Raw genomic sequence first — 13,166 nt, forward strand, 5'->3', positions numbered from 1 at the left:
CCGCTAGCGTGGCGGCGCCGCCCACTCGTAACCGATCATTCGACTTGGACGTGCATCTTTGCCTTGCGACGCACTTGCGCATTTTTGAATCTTTTGCGAGGAACTACTCACGTAAGGTGTGACCACAGTATCGTGCATGTGTCTGCTCTATAAGTCTGTAATAATGCTGCGGAATTGGACTGCGATGGAGCTCAACGGCGAAAGCATCGCTTACGAGGTTGTCCGCGCTTGAAAGCGACCTGGTAGGTTAACGGCACCGGCGTTGCAGTGGTCGTGACCAAGTTGGGTCACCCAACCGGCTGAACATGATGGTCATCTGGGCAGGCGGAACGCTACACATCGAATAAGGTGAAAGAATGCAAGTAGAGTTTCAAGTCCATTGCTCGAACACCGCGGCGAATATGTTCGCAATTGGTTAGCTAGTGCGGCTGGCAGTATTATCCTTTGCCAGCAGCACGTCATTCTGTACCAAGCGCTCGTGTGGTAGAGGCACCTCATACAGACGTCATGTTGACGGAGCATCTGTGCCACCCAGTTAAAGCATCTAGCTTAGATGCCAATGAGCACCAAATTATCGTCATTGAGTGGTTTTCCAGCACCAAATTATCGTCATCGGGTGGTTTTCATTCGAGGCGCACTATACTGCGTTGAAGCGAAATAGCTCTGGTTGTGGCCAGCGCCACCACAAATGTGTCGGGCTGGTGTCTGAACGGAGAGCGACCAAAACGCGCAGCAGTCGCTGATACATTTCAGTGAATTATCCGGAAACCCGTTGCATGATCGGCTTACCGGTACGAGTTCGTCGAAAGCACGACAATTTGGTGTGCCCCGCCACCGGCTGCAATTCCGGAGCCCCGCGTGCGTTGCAAGCGGGAGTCGAGAATGCTTTGCCTGCAGTGCTTGTCTGGCCGTTGACTCCACAAGGTGAGAAATTCGGTCCCTCGCAAATCCCGGCCGAACCGAGGTCAACTAGAGCCCATACTTTGATCAAGTGAACGCAGCCCAGTTTCGTATCCGGACAGTGACTCTAATTGCTCATAAACGGACGGGTTCAACTCTCTTTTAGTCCAACTGTCGGCTGAAGAGAGTCGGAGGTCAGCAGTTTCGGTATCAATTCCATCAGCCATGCCCTGCTCTTTACGCCACCATACTCTGCTTGCAGCCCCGCGTTGCAGCCTCGTTCGGTTCGGTCTCACTCTGGAACTCGCCAGGCAAACGACAGGCTAGCAGGTCGACTTAACAGGTTGCGTCGCGATGGGAGTGCCGTCCACCCACAAGGAGGGCAGCGGTTTCTACTCCACTTCCGCATACACCAATTCGGTGCCGGAGTCCAGCTACGGCGGCATGGACCACGGCCACTCCACTATGATCTCGACCTACGGGCCCGACGGACGCCACAGCTTCGACAGCCTCGAGCCGTCCGCCATGCTGGGTAACAACAGGTTCGTGGCAGGCAACAAGTTCTTCAACTACCAGCAGTTCGGTGCGCTGCGCGAGGGCGGCGGCGTGAGCCTCTTCTCCACCTCGTACTACGGCCTGCTCTTCGCCACGGCGCAGAGCAGCCTCATCTACGCCGTGCTCAGGTACTGCATGCGACCCACGCTCATGCACTCGCTGCTGCTGCAGAGGTCCGAGAGCTCCGTCGTCATTGAGTGTCTGCTGAGTCTTCCCACGACGCTCAGCTTCTTCTTGGGTCTGCTGTCCGACATCCTGCCCATTGGCGGGTACCGTCGCAAGTCCTACATGATCACGGGCACGCTGCTGAGCTTCTGCATGTGCATGGGGCTCATGATCCTGTCTGCCACCGTGGACGTCGACAACTCGACGGAGGACCAGCTCAGCAACTACATCGTCTACTACATGGTGCTCATCATGGGCGCGACGTTCGGCACCATGCTCAGCAAGATCGCCACGGACGCGCGCGTGATCGAGTTGTCCCAGCGCGAGCCACTCACCACGCGAGGCACGCTGCAGATCAACTACCTGCTCTTCCGAACCGGCGTCGAGTGGGTCGGACTCTGGTTGACTGCCGGCATGATCCGCTTCGACCAAGACAAGGGGAACTACGCTCTGCGCGTGGACCCGTTCTGGGCCTACGCCATGCTGTCGCTGTTGAGCTTGATGCCGGTTCCGTTCGTGCTGCGGAACTGCACTGAGCGCACGGTTGCTCAAACAGAGGCCAGCCTGCTGAATGGGGTTATTGCAGAGGAAGGCAGCGTTGCGATGATCACGCCGGCGCCGGCCACCGCCAGCGCTCGCATTAGCGCCTTCTTCCGGATGTGCCAGCAACGCGCCATGTGGCAGCTCGTGCTGTTCCTGTGCATCCTGTTGGCCACCACGCGCTTCTACTTCGGCTCAGCCAACGCTGTGTTCATCCGTCTTGCAGACCTCAACCCAAACACCTCGCTCGTGACCAACGCACTCAAGTACGTGACGACCATCGCCTCGATGCTAATGTGGAAGGTCTTTTGGTCCAACTCGTCCTGGAGGCGGTGTGTGTGCTTGGGCATCGCTGTCATGGTTGTGCCTGAGACGTTCCGCGCGCTCATGATGATCTACGTGCCGTCGGTGCGGGGTCAGGCATTCTACGACATCCTCGGCTGTATCCCAGGCTTCACGGACGGCATCATCACCATTTTCTCGCTGATCCCCGCCACCGAGATTGCCGAAAACGGCTCAGAAGGTGCCACCCAGGGCATGCTGCTGTCGTTCCGCAGCACGATCGCTATCGCGATGCGGACACTCAGCAGCGACTGGATGTCTGACGTGGCTCCGGTAAGCGCAAACGACGGAACGAGTCGTCTGATGCTGCTGTTGATCATCTCGTTCATTGTGCACGCGATGGCTTTCTTCTCGGTGCTGCTTCTGCCCCGCCAGAAGCTGGACGCGCAGCAGATGCGCGTGTACGGCGGCTACAGCAAGTTCGCCTGCATCGCCATCTGGATTATCTTCATCGTCTTCTTCGTGTACGCTATGGTGGTGAACCTCAAGGCCATGGCCGACATGGCAAGCGAGTAAACGAAGGCGAGCGCTAAGCAGTAAGTTGTAAATTATTGGAAACCAGGGTATGAACATAAGAAACTGCCTTTGTAAATGGCCGGTGTGCTTCGCATGGGACTCTCGTCCATATCGCTGGTATACGAGTCACTACTGAAGTCAAGGGTCGTAGTGTTCATGATATTTGTTTACACTTTCGTTGCTGCGGGTGCTCACGCGTCACTGCGAATCCCTCTCAACAGGTACGAATTGGTATCACGCGATTGCAGCATTGCTCAGGTCCTTTTCGAATAGGACGCCTTCGACGAGTGGGTCCTCGCTAATAACGACCGTCTTCGTCTGGCCGTAGTCCATGGACGTGTAGAATGCTCGCGCCGTGTCCATCACGGCGCCTGTGCCCAACCAGACCTTGCGAAAACCGTGTTCCTGCGCCCACTCTTCAAGCGCCACGACCAAAATGCGGCCAACGCCATGGCGTCGATAGTTCTCCTTCACTGACATTCGGCGCAGTTCACCCACGTTGCCGTCTTGAACCTCGAGCGCCACCATTCCCACCACGTCCGCCGGCTTCGTTCGAGGCGTAGCCACCCAGAAGTTACCCCCGGGGGTGATATACGTAGCCTCAATACTGCTCAAATCGCCCGTCGTCACGGCTTCGTTCATATGCTGCTCCAGAACTTCAGCGTTCACCTTGTGCGCCGGGTAATGCATCATGCCGTCTTTGAAAAGCGTCACAACTTGCTCCGAGTCCTCCGCCCGAAACTGGCGAACAACAATGTCAGCCGGACTGCAAGTCGCCTCCGCACGGCTGACTGTTAGACGCTTTTCAAACGTATAGACCTCGAAATACGGGTCCTCGCTTACCACGGTGACTGCGGTCTGCTCGTAGCCCACCGAGGGGTAAAACTGTCGAGCCTTGTCCATGGGGCCGCCTGTCGTCAACCAAACCTTCCGGATCCCGTTCTCACGGGCCCACTGTTCGAGTGCGGCGATGAGCTTTCGTCCGACACCGCAGCGTCGATAAAAGTCTTTCACGGACATGCGACGCAGTTCGCCCTCTTTGTTGTCCTTCGGCTCGAGCCCCACGATACCCGCCACCTCTGTCGGGTCTGTTGCCGAAGTTGCGACCCAGAAATTGCCCCCAGGGGCGATGTATGTGCCGTGGATGTCGCTCAGGTCGCCGTCCAGAGACTCTTGAAGGTACACGTCCGTGTGCTCTGACAAGGCACGGAACGCATCATACGAGCGCATGCCAGCCTTGAAAATCTCCACAACTTGAGGCAGGTCCTCGGCTCGGAACTGACGAACCACAATGTCAACCGAAACGTGTGTTTGCTCGGCTTTGTCGGATCCAGAGAGGTCCATTGGTAATAGTGAGAGGAAGAGCGCGGTTGAGTGGAGGAGCTTCGATTCGGAAGTGATCGTGGCCCTCTTTACCAAACAGGCCTCTCTACCATCATCCGTAAACTACCTTTTTGCGATCGTAATCGAAACGTTGTTATATCTGACAACAGCGACATTTAGGTATTACCGTGGTGTTAGTAATGACAACTTGTCGAGGGTAATGTACCGACATTCCGCCGTTGGAAGCTCGCAATCTCCGTGGTGCAAATCCCGGTGTTGCAACTTGCAACTTGCAATTGCACCAGCAGGACAAGAAAGCGCAAGCTATTACGTGTACAGGCTCTCGCAGCATTCGCTGTCCCGTGCTATCAAAGTTATTTCTTGTTCTACGCGGGCTTCATCGATACCATACTGACCTGTTCGAAGGAGGCCCGGGAATACATCTACGCAAACGCCAACACCTTCTCGATCTTGATCACCTCAAAGTGAGGCTCCTCCCGAATGACGATGACTTCGGTCTCCGTGTAACCTGTGGATGTGTAGAAAGCGCGTGCCTTATCCATCACGCCTCCCGTCGTGAGCCAGATTTTGTGGAGCCGACGCTCTGCAGCCCAACCCTCCAGTGTTGAAATGAGCAGTCGACCGATGCCGTATCGCCGGTGTGTGCACTTCACCGACATACGTCGTAATTCGCCTTCGTTATTGGGCTTGGCCTCGAGACCGACCATGCCCACCACAAGCGTTGGCTCGTCACGGGGTGTGGCAACCCAGAAGTTCCCGCCGGGCGTGATGTACGTGCCCTCAATGTCGCTCAAGTCCGTCTTCAGGCTGCTCTCAATGTACTCGTGCAGGCGTGGGTCTTGCTTGTTCTTGGGGTAGTTGAGCATGCCTTCCTTGAAGAGCTGAATCACTTGGAGAATATCTTCCTGGCGGAACTGCCGGACGACGATTTTGGTCGAGTTCTCCTGGTTTGGCACCGCTGTCGGCGGAGTCACCATCGTGGAAGAGACTGTCGGGGCCATAGTAGCGTTCTGGTGTTGGGCTTGCGCAGACGAAGGGCAAAAGGGAAATGACTTGTAGGGGAGACCGTGCCGGTGCTGCTAGGAATAGTCAATAAAAGGGATGGGTGGCGACGGCGGTCCCGTTTGGATTCGATTCGCATGTAGGCTGAAAACTAATCACTGGGCCCCGCGTCCTTGCAACAGCGGGACCGGAGGCGTCTCAGACGAGATGAGCGCGCTCACTCAGAGGTGCTTGGCGAGCTGGAAGACTTCCACGCGCGGGTCTTCGGACACCACCTTGGTGCCGGCGTTCTGGTAGCCGATCGCCCGGTAGAAAGCACGCGCGTCGTCTTTAGGACCGCCGTTCATGAGGATGACCTGGGTAAATCCGTGCGTCTTGGCCCAGCCCTCGAGCTCCGCCACGAGCCGCCGCCCGAGGCCGTGGCGGCGGAATGCGATCGAGACGGCCATGCGCCGCAGCTCTCCCACACCAGCTCCCTTGGCTTCCAGGCCCACGATCCCAACGACCTTCTCTCCGTGCTCGACGTCGGGCGTCGTTGCGACCCAGAAATTCCCGCCGGGGGCGATGTAGGCGCTCGGAATGCGCGACAGGTCGCTGTCCAGGCTCTCTTGGATGAAGTCGCCCCAGTGGTCCTGCACGTGCGCGGGCACGCTGTCTCGGTAGAACTCGCAGCCGTCTACGAAGACCGCGTTCACGCCGGGCTGGTCCGGTGGCGCATACTGCCGGATGCAGAGCTCGGGCTGCCCGCTGGTCGCCATGACGAGTGCTGTGCGGCTCTGTTTCTAAACAGCCGTTACAGTAAGAAACTCAATATGCGACATGTTTGACGACACAATCAAATGATTCCAACACCGGGACGGTTTCTATTAATAGAAACGAAGGTCTCGATTAAGAAACTGTTTCTAATCGTTTCTTACCTCATTGAGATATTTCTTATAGAGGGAGATTTGGCTCTTGTAGAGGGAGACTCTGGCTGTATACCAGTATTGTGTTGGTACTTTTGTTACTAAAATATCGGTATACCCTTTTTAATTAGAATTTTTGCGTCTGTTGGAGTCACCAAAAATACCGGCCCGGGCTCATATTCTGGACGTGATACCGGTAGTCACCGATAACGTCACGATGGTGTGTGTGCACCATTGCATCCTCGGGCCGGTGGACCTGATCGGACTCGAAGTTTGAAGCACGATCAAAGATCAGTCGCCGTCTTTTGAATAGGAAATTTAAACGCAGACATTTCACACTGTGAAGCCGTAGATGGTTTCCCCTTGGTGCTTCAACGCGTAGATGACATCCATTGTGGTCATTGTTTTACGATTAACGTGCTGAGTGAACACAACCGTGTTTAGAACCAGACTGCCAACAAACACCTTGAGAATAGCGCGGGCCTCTTCACCCACTAAATTCGCCATGCGATTGGTGCCTGCTCGTCGAACAAGTTTGGGGAGGGAGACTTTCGAAAATGCCCTAGATGATATCACTCAAAATGATCCGATGGCGGTTTGCCCCCCTTCCCCGCGCCTTGGGTGTCTTTACCGCGACCAGACATCTTAAACACTAGCGACTTTTAGCTAGTAGTTTGGGGAAATGTATGCGCCTCGGTTATTCGGCCATACATTGTTGACATCCTATTTTCTTTTCTGTGCAAAGTAGTTCTGCAACACAACACACAACTTACGTTCAACGACGGACAGAACGCAACAGCCGGCACCAAAAAATATTTGAGCCGATAGTTAAGCAGGATAGGAAAAAAGAAATGGGCCTCCTCGTGTTGTGTACCCTGCTGGAAGATCGTCGTGTGCGTGAGCGTGTAGCCCTCGGCCTTGTAGAACGCCACCGCTCTGTACATAGTCATCCCCGTCGATAGCTCCACGCGCTCGAATCCACTAGCGCTCGCCCAATTCTCCACGTGTCGGAGCAACTTGCGCCCCAGCCCCAGGCGCCGGAAGCCTTCCTTGACCGATAAGCGGCGTAGCTCGCCCACAACCTCACTCCGAGGCTGCAGTCCCACCATCCCAACAACTTCTTCTTGGTTGTCGTCGGTGGGGACGACCGCTACCCAGAAATTCCCTCCACGGGCCGAGTACGAGTCGTCGATGTCCGCCAGATCGCCATCTACCGACGCCTTGCGGACCTGCCCCCACAGCGTCTTGCTGGCCTCGTCCTCGCCCTCGAAAGAGTAAGAGATCATCCCGTTGAGGTACAATTGCACCACAGCATCGTGGTCGGCTGCGCAGTAAGGACGGATGGTCAAGCTCGAGAGAGACTTGGCGCTAAGCTTACCCGCCATTCTTGCCAAGATTTGATTTGAGGGAGCGCTTTGGAAAGCCAAAAGCCTGTCAATGGCCTTTGGATATTCTTGCGACGACTCTAGCACCAAACAACAGTGGCCATGATATGAGTGCGTCTCGCACTATTAAATTGTCTGGAGTACCCTGTTGAAGAGTTCTCGTTCTGATCCAAACAACTTCGTGCCGTCCAAGCTATATATTCCAGTCGCATTTTTAGCATGGATGTGCGTCGACAAACAAAGCAACATCACCCCCCCCCCCCCCCCCACCACCACCACCATCAGTGATAAGACTTCGAGGCATGTGACTTTCCTCGAACATGGAGATCAGGGCGGGGGTGGTCATTTCCATCCCGTTGAAGACCCAGGAAGCACCACCAGGAGAGATCGCCATGGTAATGAGCGCGGCTGGCTCGACGTCCACGCTGGTGTCGGAGCTGAGGATGCTGCAGGCCGATGGTAGTAGTGCCATGCCCATTGCCAGGGCGCATGCAAGAAGTATCCAGTCAGCCAAACCAACACGACGGACACATCCGCAATCGGTGCACCACGTTCGGCACATGGCAAGACTTACTAGCACAGTGGCCAAGGCTGGAGAGCTGTCGCCGTCCCCAAGCCAGACTGCGTTGGCAATCATCACTCGTCCGGGGTCATTAGCGGCTGCCAAGGTGCTAGTGCCGCCTATCGTTCGACCCCATACGGCAGGCGCGTTCAAGGCCCGAAAAGTGGAGCCCACTCGCTTCCGCTACTTTTGTACGTACAGCCGAGTTGATATCAAACTGTTTGGGGAAATCGCGACTAATGGTTTTGGTCTCCTTGTGCTGCGAAGATGATCGAGGTGATCTCCCCGTACGGGTCAACTTCGCGGGAGCCGTGCGAAAGCTTCAATGGCAAGTGGATCTGTCGCTATTAGACTTTTCACACTACTTGCCCGTGTTCATGGAGGGCCTACGCGAGCTAGAGGAGCCGTATCACTTCTTGGCCCTCAACGGCACGCTGGATATGCTGGAGAAGGGCGGTAGTCGAGTGCTGCCGTGCCTTTCGCTGCTGATACCGCCGATGAAGGCGAACCTCATGACGCGCAACCAAACCGTGCTCTGTTTGCAGATGAAGGTGCTGCAGCGGCTGGTGCTATGCTGTCCGTACACCGGTGAGGCGCTCGTGCCGTACTATCGGCAGTTGCTGTCGATCTTCAATCTCTTCATCGCGAAGCGAGTGAACTGCGGTGACTCGATCGACTATGGCCAGCGACGGCAGGAGAACGTGGGCGACCTCATTCTCGAAACGCTCAATGTTCTCGAGAAACACGGCGGTCCTGATGCCTTCGTCAACATAAAGTACATGATCCCAACCTACGAAAGCTGCATGACCAGAAGGTAGTCGCAAGCTGCTGCCTCGATTGGGAACTCGTCAGGAGATTGAGACCAAGTTAGTTTTTGTATTTTTGAAGACCAGAACGAAACATACTTAGCCTTTCGGTGTCCATCCATTTCCTTGCTGAACAAGGTCAGCGTTGCAGCCTTCAGGCTAGACAGACGCGCACTCCTACAAATCCAGTGCCGCCATGAAGTCCCGTCCGGCATTGACAGTAGTTGCGTCTGACCGAGATCTGGACTACAAGCACCGTGGAGACGACGACGATGACAAGTTTGAAGCCTCGTGCGACATCGGAGAGACGACACTGCAGAAAGCTGGTCTGCGAATCAACAGTTTAGGTGTTACTTTCGCGGACGACAAACCTGGGCACAAAGAGGATAAGGATGAGGGTGGTGAACATGAACTCATGCCAGACTCGACACGAAAACGCGTTGCGCTGGACAAGCTGGAGACGTGCAGCATAATTGGTAGGGGTAGCTCCGGGCAGGTTTTCAAAGCACGGCACTGCGAATCGAACGCGCTGTATGCAGTCAAAGTGGTGACTAACGTGTTCGACAAGCCAAGACGTGACCAACTGCTCACCGAAATTCGCACGCTATACGGTATCGAGAGCGACCACCTTGTCGGCTTCTACGGAGCTTACTTCCAAGATCACGCACTGAGTCTCGTGCTTGAGTATTGCGCGTTGGGGTCGCTGGATCAGTTGCTCGCGAAGTTACCTAAAGGCAACGAAGTCGTGCCAGAAAGGGTCGTGGCTGCGATTGCACTGCAAGTGCTGACTGGACTCGGACATCTCAAGCGAGTTCGCCACGTTCACCGTGACATCAAGCCTCAGAACATCCTTGTTCAGCAGGACGGATCTGTGAAGCTCACAGATTTTGGACTGGCTCGTGAATTGTGCTCTTCGACCAGCATGGCACAGACTTTTGTGGGCACCTTCAAGTACATGGCGCCGGAGCGCGTGCAAAATGAGCCCTACGAGTACGTAGTAGGACTTGGATTTCTCTGCTTGATAGTGTTGGTTAGCTCACAAACTTTGCTGATGTTGGCTCTGATCTTCAGCTATAAGTCCGATGTCTGGAGCCTTGGTCTTGTGCTCATTGAGTGTGCAACTCAAACGTTCCCATACGCAAACGCGCGGAGCTACATCGACGTGAGAATCGCTGTTTTGATATGTGCTTCGATTGACCTCTTCCCAAAGCTTACTATTCTCGTGTGTAGGTGGTCCAAAGCATCGTCGAAAGCCCGGAACCTCGTCTGCCTGAGGTGGACACCAATGGCAAGCCGTTCAGTCGCGAATTCCACAACTTCATCGGCCAGTGCCTGAAGAAGGAGGTACGGCTGTGCTCAAATTAGTCCTCGTTGTAGCTTTTGGATCTGACGGGTTACTTTGTTCAGCCTTCAGAACGCGCATCAGTTGAAGAGCTTCTTGCCTCTCCATGGCTGCAGGGTCATGATGCCACGCACACTGAACGTTGCATGCGACGGTGTGCTACGTGGCTTCAGCAACTCCACCTTGTTGACGATAACTCCTCGGAAGCAAAAGAACCCCCTCGTAAGCAACATGTCGACGTGAAAGACCTCAAGAACGAGGAAGAAGAAGAGATTGAGGAAGCTATCGAGGCAGGCGAAGATAGCGACTAAAGCACGTGAATACATATAGCGCTCAACTTTTGTTTATTCAAAATACAGCAAGCCGAGCCATTATGCGGACTCATTCCCGTGCTGATTCCTGGGACAGCAAGTATTCGCGAGCTGAGTCATGCGCAACGCACGACCCGTATCGCCTTGAAGCGGCTCTTTGCGGGTCACTTGAGTCCAAGAAGAGTCGCTCGCGCAGAGCTACCAGGACCCCAACCAGACTGACAGCGCCGATCAGACCGATAATACCCAAGAATTGAGTAGCTCGTCGTTCGCGGGGCGTCCAGCTCGATAAGCTGATTGCTGCCCCTTGCGCTGGTTCCTCATCCAACAACATCTCCGGAACTTGTTGGGCTGCAGAAAAAGCGTTCGGAGCTTTCATACGTGCCACACAGCCAGGGAGATCGCTTAGCAGCGTAGAGAAGCGAAGTGTTCCTAGACCGGAGGCAGCGTCCCAGCCAGATGTGGCCATGTGGCCTTTTCTGCAGCATTTCATGCCCTTGGAACCACACGCGATGTTCCCGTGTGTGATATCTGCAAAAACTTGTGGACACTCCTCGTAGAGTCGATAGAGCAGCGGGTTAAGGAAGCCAAGAGGTGGCAGGTTAGGCAGCGCGCGGTTGAGCAGCGTTATCATGGATGCCAACACAGGTGCAGAGACAGAGGTGCCATCCGTCGCGCCTACCTCGCCGTTGACAACCACAGGGAATGCATGCCCAACGGCTGCCACGTCGGGCAGTGCTCTACCAGTGCCTCGGAAAAACGGCAATATCCCAGAAGTGTTGGCAAACGCCAAGTAGGGAGCTACAGCCTGGCGCTGATACTCCGGCATATCGTATAGGTCGCTGAAGCCACCGCCTGATGTGATAAGTGCTCGTGCCTCAGCAACGGACGTCACAGCTTCTTTCCACTTGCCATTGCTGTCTCGAGCAGAACCCGTGGCAATGGTAGTAGCCCCGACAGCGGTGACGTACGGTGATGAGGCAGGAAACATCGCCATGAACTTGGAGCAAGCCGGTACACGACAGAAGCCTTCAGCGAGGTGACTTCCTCGCACGCCAGCATCCCCTGCAGAGACCAGAACAGAAATCCCTCGAAGAGCAGCTTTCATGAGTTCGCGATTTACGGCCTCCGCGTAGGCAATTGGCACGCTGCACTCGTCGTCTGTGTAGCTGATGGACACGACGGCGGGTGGAGGCTGCATCGCGTTCACATCCTGCATAAACGTAAGAAACGGCTCTTGGTTGTCTGCTGCGTATTCACGCGTCGTGTCCCTGAGCTGCGCGTAGCACAGCATCTCGATGCCAGATGCATCGCCAGTCTCATGGCTCGTCAGAGCGGCAGTCACCTGGATGTCCAAAGACGCCTCACCCGTCGGTCCATACGCCGAGATGCAAGGCCCAGTCGTCTTGGGCAAGCTAGAAACTTGGGTCTGCCCATCGATGGTGTGTAGAAATTGAAACAGATCTTGCTCCTTGTAGAACTCGTGCAAGAACGTGCCCACCACGAGTTTGTTCCGGTCCACTCCATCCCTCGGGGCGCTCTCTTCAGCAATGCCGTATCCACTGGAATTACCGATCGTAAGCTTGGCCGGGATATCGTACTGCTCGCGAATCACCGCAGGTGTAGCTCCTCTCGCGCTGACTCTGAAATCGTCTGTGAAGGGCTGCTGCTTGACCGCCAACGGATCCTTCTCGTCCGTGCGTCCCCCTTGCATGAACCTGGCCTGCATTTCCGTCGGGAAACTCTCCAGTCCGTCGACATAAGTCACAACCTGTTCCAGCTCTTGAGGAATGCTGTAACTCTCCTCGGGGCGCACCACCGACAGCTCGGGACGTTGTTGGTGCGTGTAGTGGAACAACTTGGTGTGGAAAAGTCGCTCCGCCGTGGCGACCGCGAGTTTCAAGTGCCACAAGTCCTGTACAGCATCACTAGGCGCCACCTGCATCACATGGGCGTCTTGAAGCACCTGCCGGAAGCTCTTGAGGCTGGCTTCTGATGGTGTAAAGTGCTCCTGGAGCTGCTCGGAAGTGGTCAAGTGCTGTCCGTAGAGAGGCGACGTAGGGTCCGTCACTGCCGCAACCACTTGCCCCAGTTCGCTGTCGCTCTTTAGCGGACTTAGAGCCACGCGCAGCGATAGCAGCAGCTCGGGGGCGGCGCGGGGCCCTCGTTGCCAGTGCGTCGGATGCGCATTCCCCACTTTGCGCACAGTTTCGGCAGAGAAGCCGACGCAGAATTGGAGCGCGACGACCAGTAGCAGTAGCAACGGAGGCGAGAGGAACACGCTGCGGGGTTTCATGGCGACGGTCAAGCACTGGGGACCGCAGGAGACGCAAGCGAAGATGACGTTTCCTCGGCCGCAGAGCTTTTCGCTTTGAAGAGACTTTTTTGGATATGAACTGATTCGACAGGTTTCGAGCAGTGAAAACTCAAGTCTCACCTCATCATCTGGGCTTTCACATTGTTAGAGATGTGCTCCGGGTATCTCTTGTTG

The 13,166-nt window shown here is 55.4% G+C and overlaps 7 protein-coding genes across 7 annotated transcripts; 3 read left to right on the top strand and 4 right to left on the bottom strand.

Annotated features, from left to right (window-relative positions):
- Window positions 1-1,254: 1,254 nt before the first annotated feature.
- Window positions 1,255-3,018, top strand: KRP23_12790 (uncharacterized protein; the record flags this gene model as incomplete). Its single annotated transcript, XM_067883425.1, has 1 exon — window positions 1,255-3,018. The coding sequence occupies one exon, from the start codon at window positions 1,255-1,257 to the stop codon at window positions 3,016-3,018; it is 1,764 nt and encodes a 587-aa protein (XP_067738872.1).
- Window positions 3,019-3,252: 234 nt separating this feature from the next.
- Window positions 3,253-4,362, bottom strand: KRP23_12791 (N-acetylaspartate synthetase; the record flags this gene model as incomplete). The annotated part of the gene is made up of 1 exon (XM_067883426.1): window positions 3,253-4,362. One exon carries the CDS (start codon window positions 4,360-4,362, stop codon window positions 3,253-3,255), a length of 1,110 nt encoding a protein of 369 aa, XP_067738873.1.
- Window positions 4,363-4,784: 422 nt separating this feature from the next.
- On the bottom strand, window positions 4,785-5,339 carry KRP23_12792 (N-acetyltransferase family 8 member 2; the record flags this gene model as incomplete). The annotated part of the gene is made up of 1 exon (XM_067883427.1): window positions 4,785-5,339. The coding sequence occupies one exon, from the start codon at window positions 5,337-5,339 to the stop codon at window positions 4,785-4,787; it is 555 nt and encodes a 184-aa protein (XP_067738874.1).
- A 246-nt stretch (window positions 5,340-5,585) lies between these two features.
- Window positions 5,586-7,654, bottom strand: KRP23_12793 (N-acetyltransferase family 8 member 2; the record flags this gene model as incomplete). Its single annotated transcript, XM_067883428.1, has 2 exons — window positions 5,586-6,083; window positions 7,043-7,654. 2 exons carry the CDS (start codon window positions 7,652-7,654, stop codon window positions 5,586-5,588), a joined length of 1,110 nt encoding a protein of 369 aa, XP_067738875.1.
- Window positions 7,655-8,046: 392 nt separating this feature from the next.
- On the top strand, window positions 8,047-9,034 carry KRP23_12794 (Parkin coregulated gene-like protein; the record flags this gene model as incomplete). Its single annotated transcript, XM_067883430.1, has 2 exons — window positions 8,047-8,407; window positions 8,484-9,034. The coding sequence occupies 2 exons, from the start codon at window positions 8,047-8,049 to the stop codon at window positions 9,032-9,034; spliced, it is 912 nt and encodes a 303-aa protein (XP_067738876.1).
- A 184-nt stretch (window positions 9,035-9,218) lies between these two features.
- Window positions 9,219-10,675, top strand: KRP23_12795 (Mitogen-activated protein kinase kinase 1; the record flags this gene model as incomplete). Its single annotated transcript, XM_067883431.1, has 4 exons — window positions 9,219-10,012; window positions 10,094-10,184; window positions 10,253-10,366; window positions 10,430-10,675. The coding sequence occupies 4 exons, from the start codon at window positions 9,219-9,221 to the stop codon at window positions 10,673-10,675; spliced, it is 1,245 nt and encodes a 414-aa protein (XP_067738877.1).
- A 70-nt stretch (window positions 10,676-10,745) lies between these two features.
- On the bottom strand, window positions 10,746-12,971 carry KRP23_12796 (Tripeptidyl-peptidase 1; the record flags this gene model as incomplete). The annotated part of the gene is made up of 1 exon (XM_067883432.1): window positions 10,746-12,971. The coding sequence occupies one exon, from the start codon at window positions 12,969-12,971 to the stop codon at window positions 10,746-10,748; it is 2,226 nt and encodes a 741-aa protein (XP_067738878.1).
- Between the last annotated feature and the right edge of the window lie 195 nt (window positions 12,972-13,166).

Source organism: Phytophthora ramorum, assembly GCF_020800215.1.
Source record: "Phytophthora ramorum isolate Pr-102 chromosome Unknown Phyram_PR-102_s0016, whole genome shotgun sequence".
Classification (NCBI taxonomy): Eukaryota; Oomycota; class Peronosporomycetes; order Peronosporales; family Peronosporaceae; genus Phytophthora; species Phytophthora ramorum.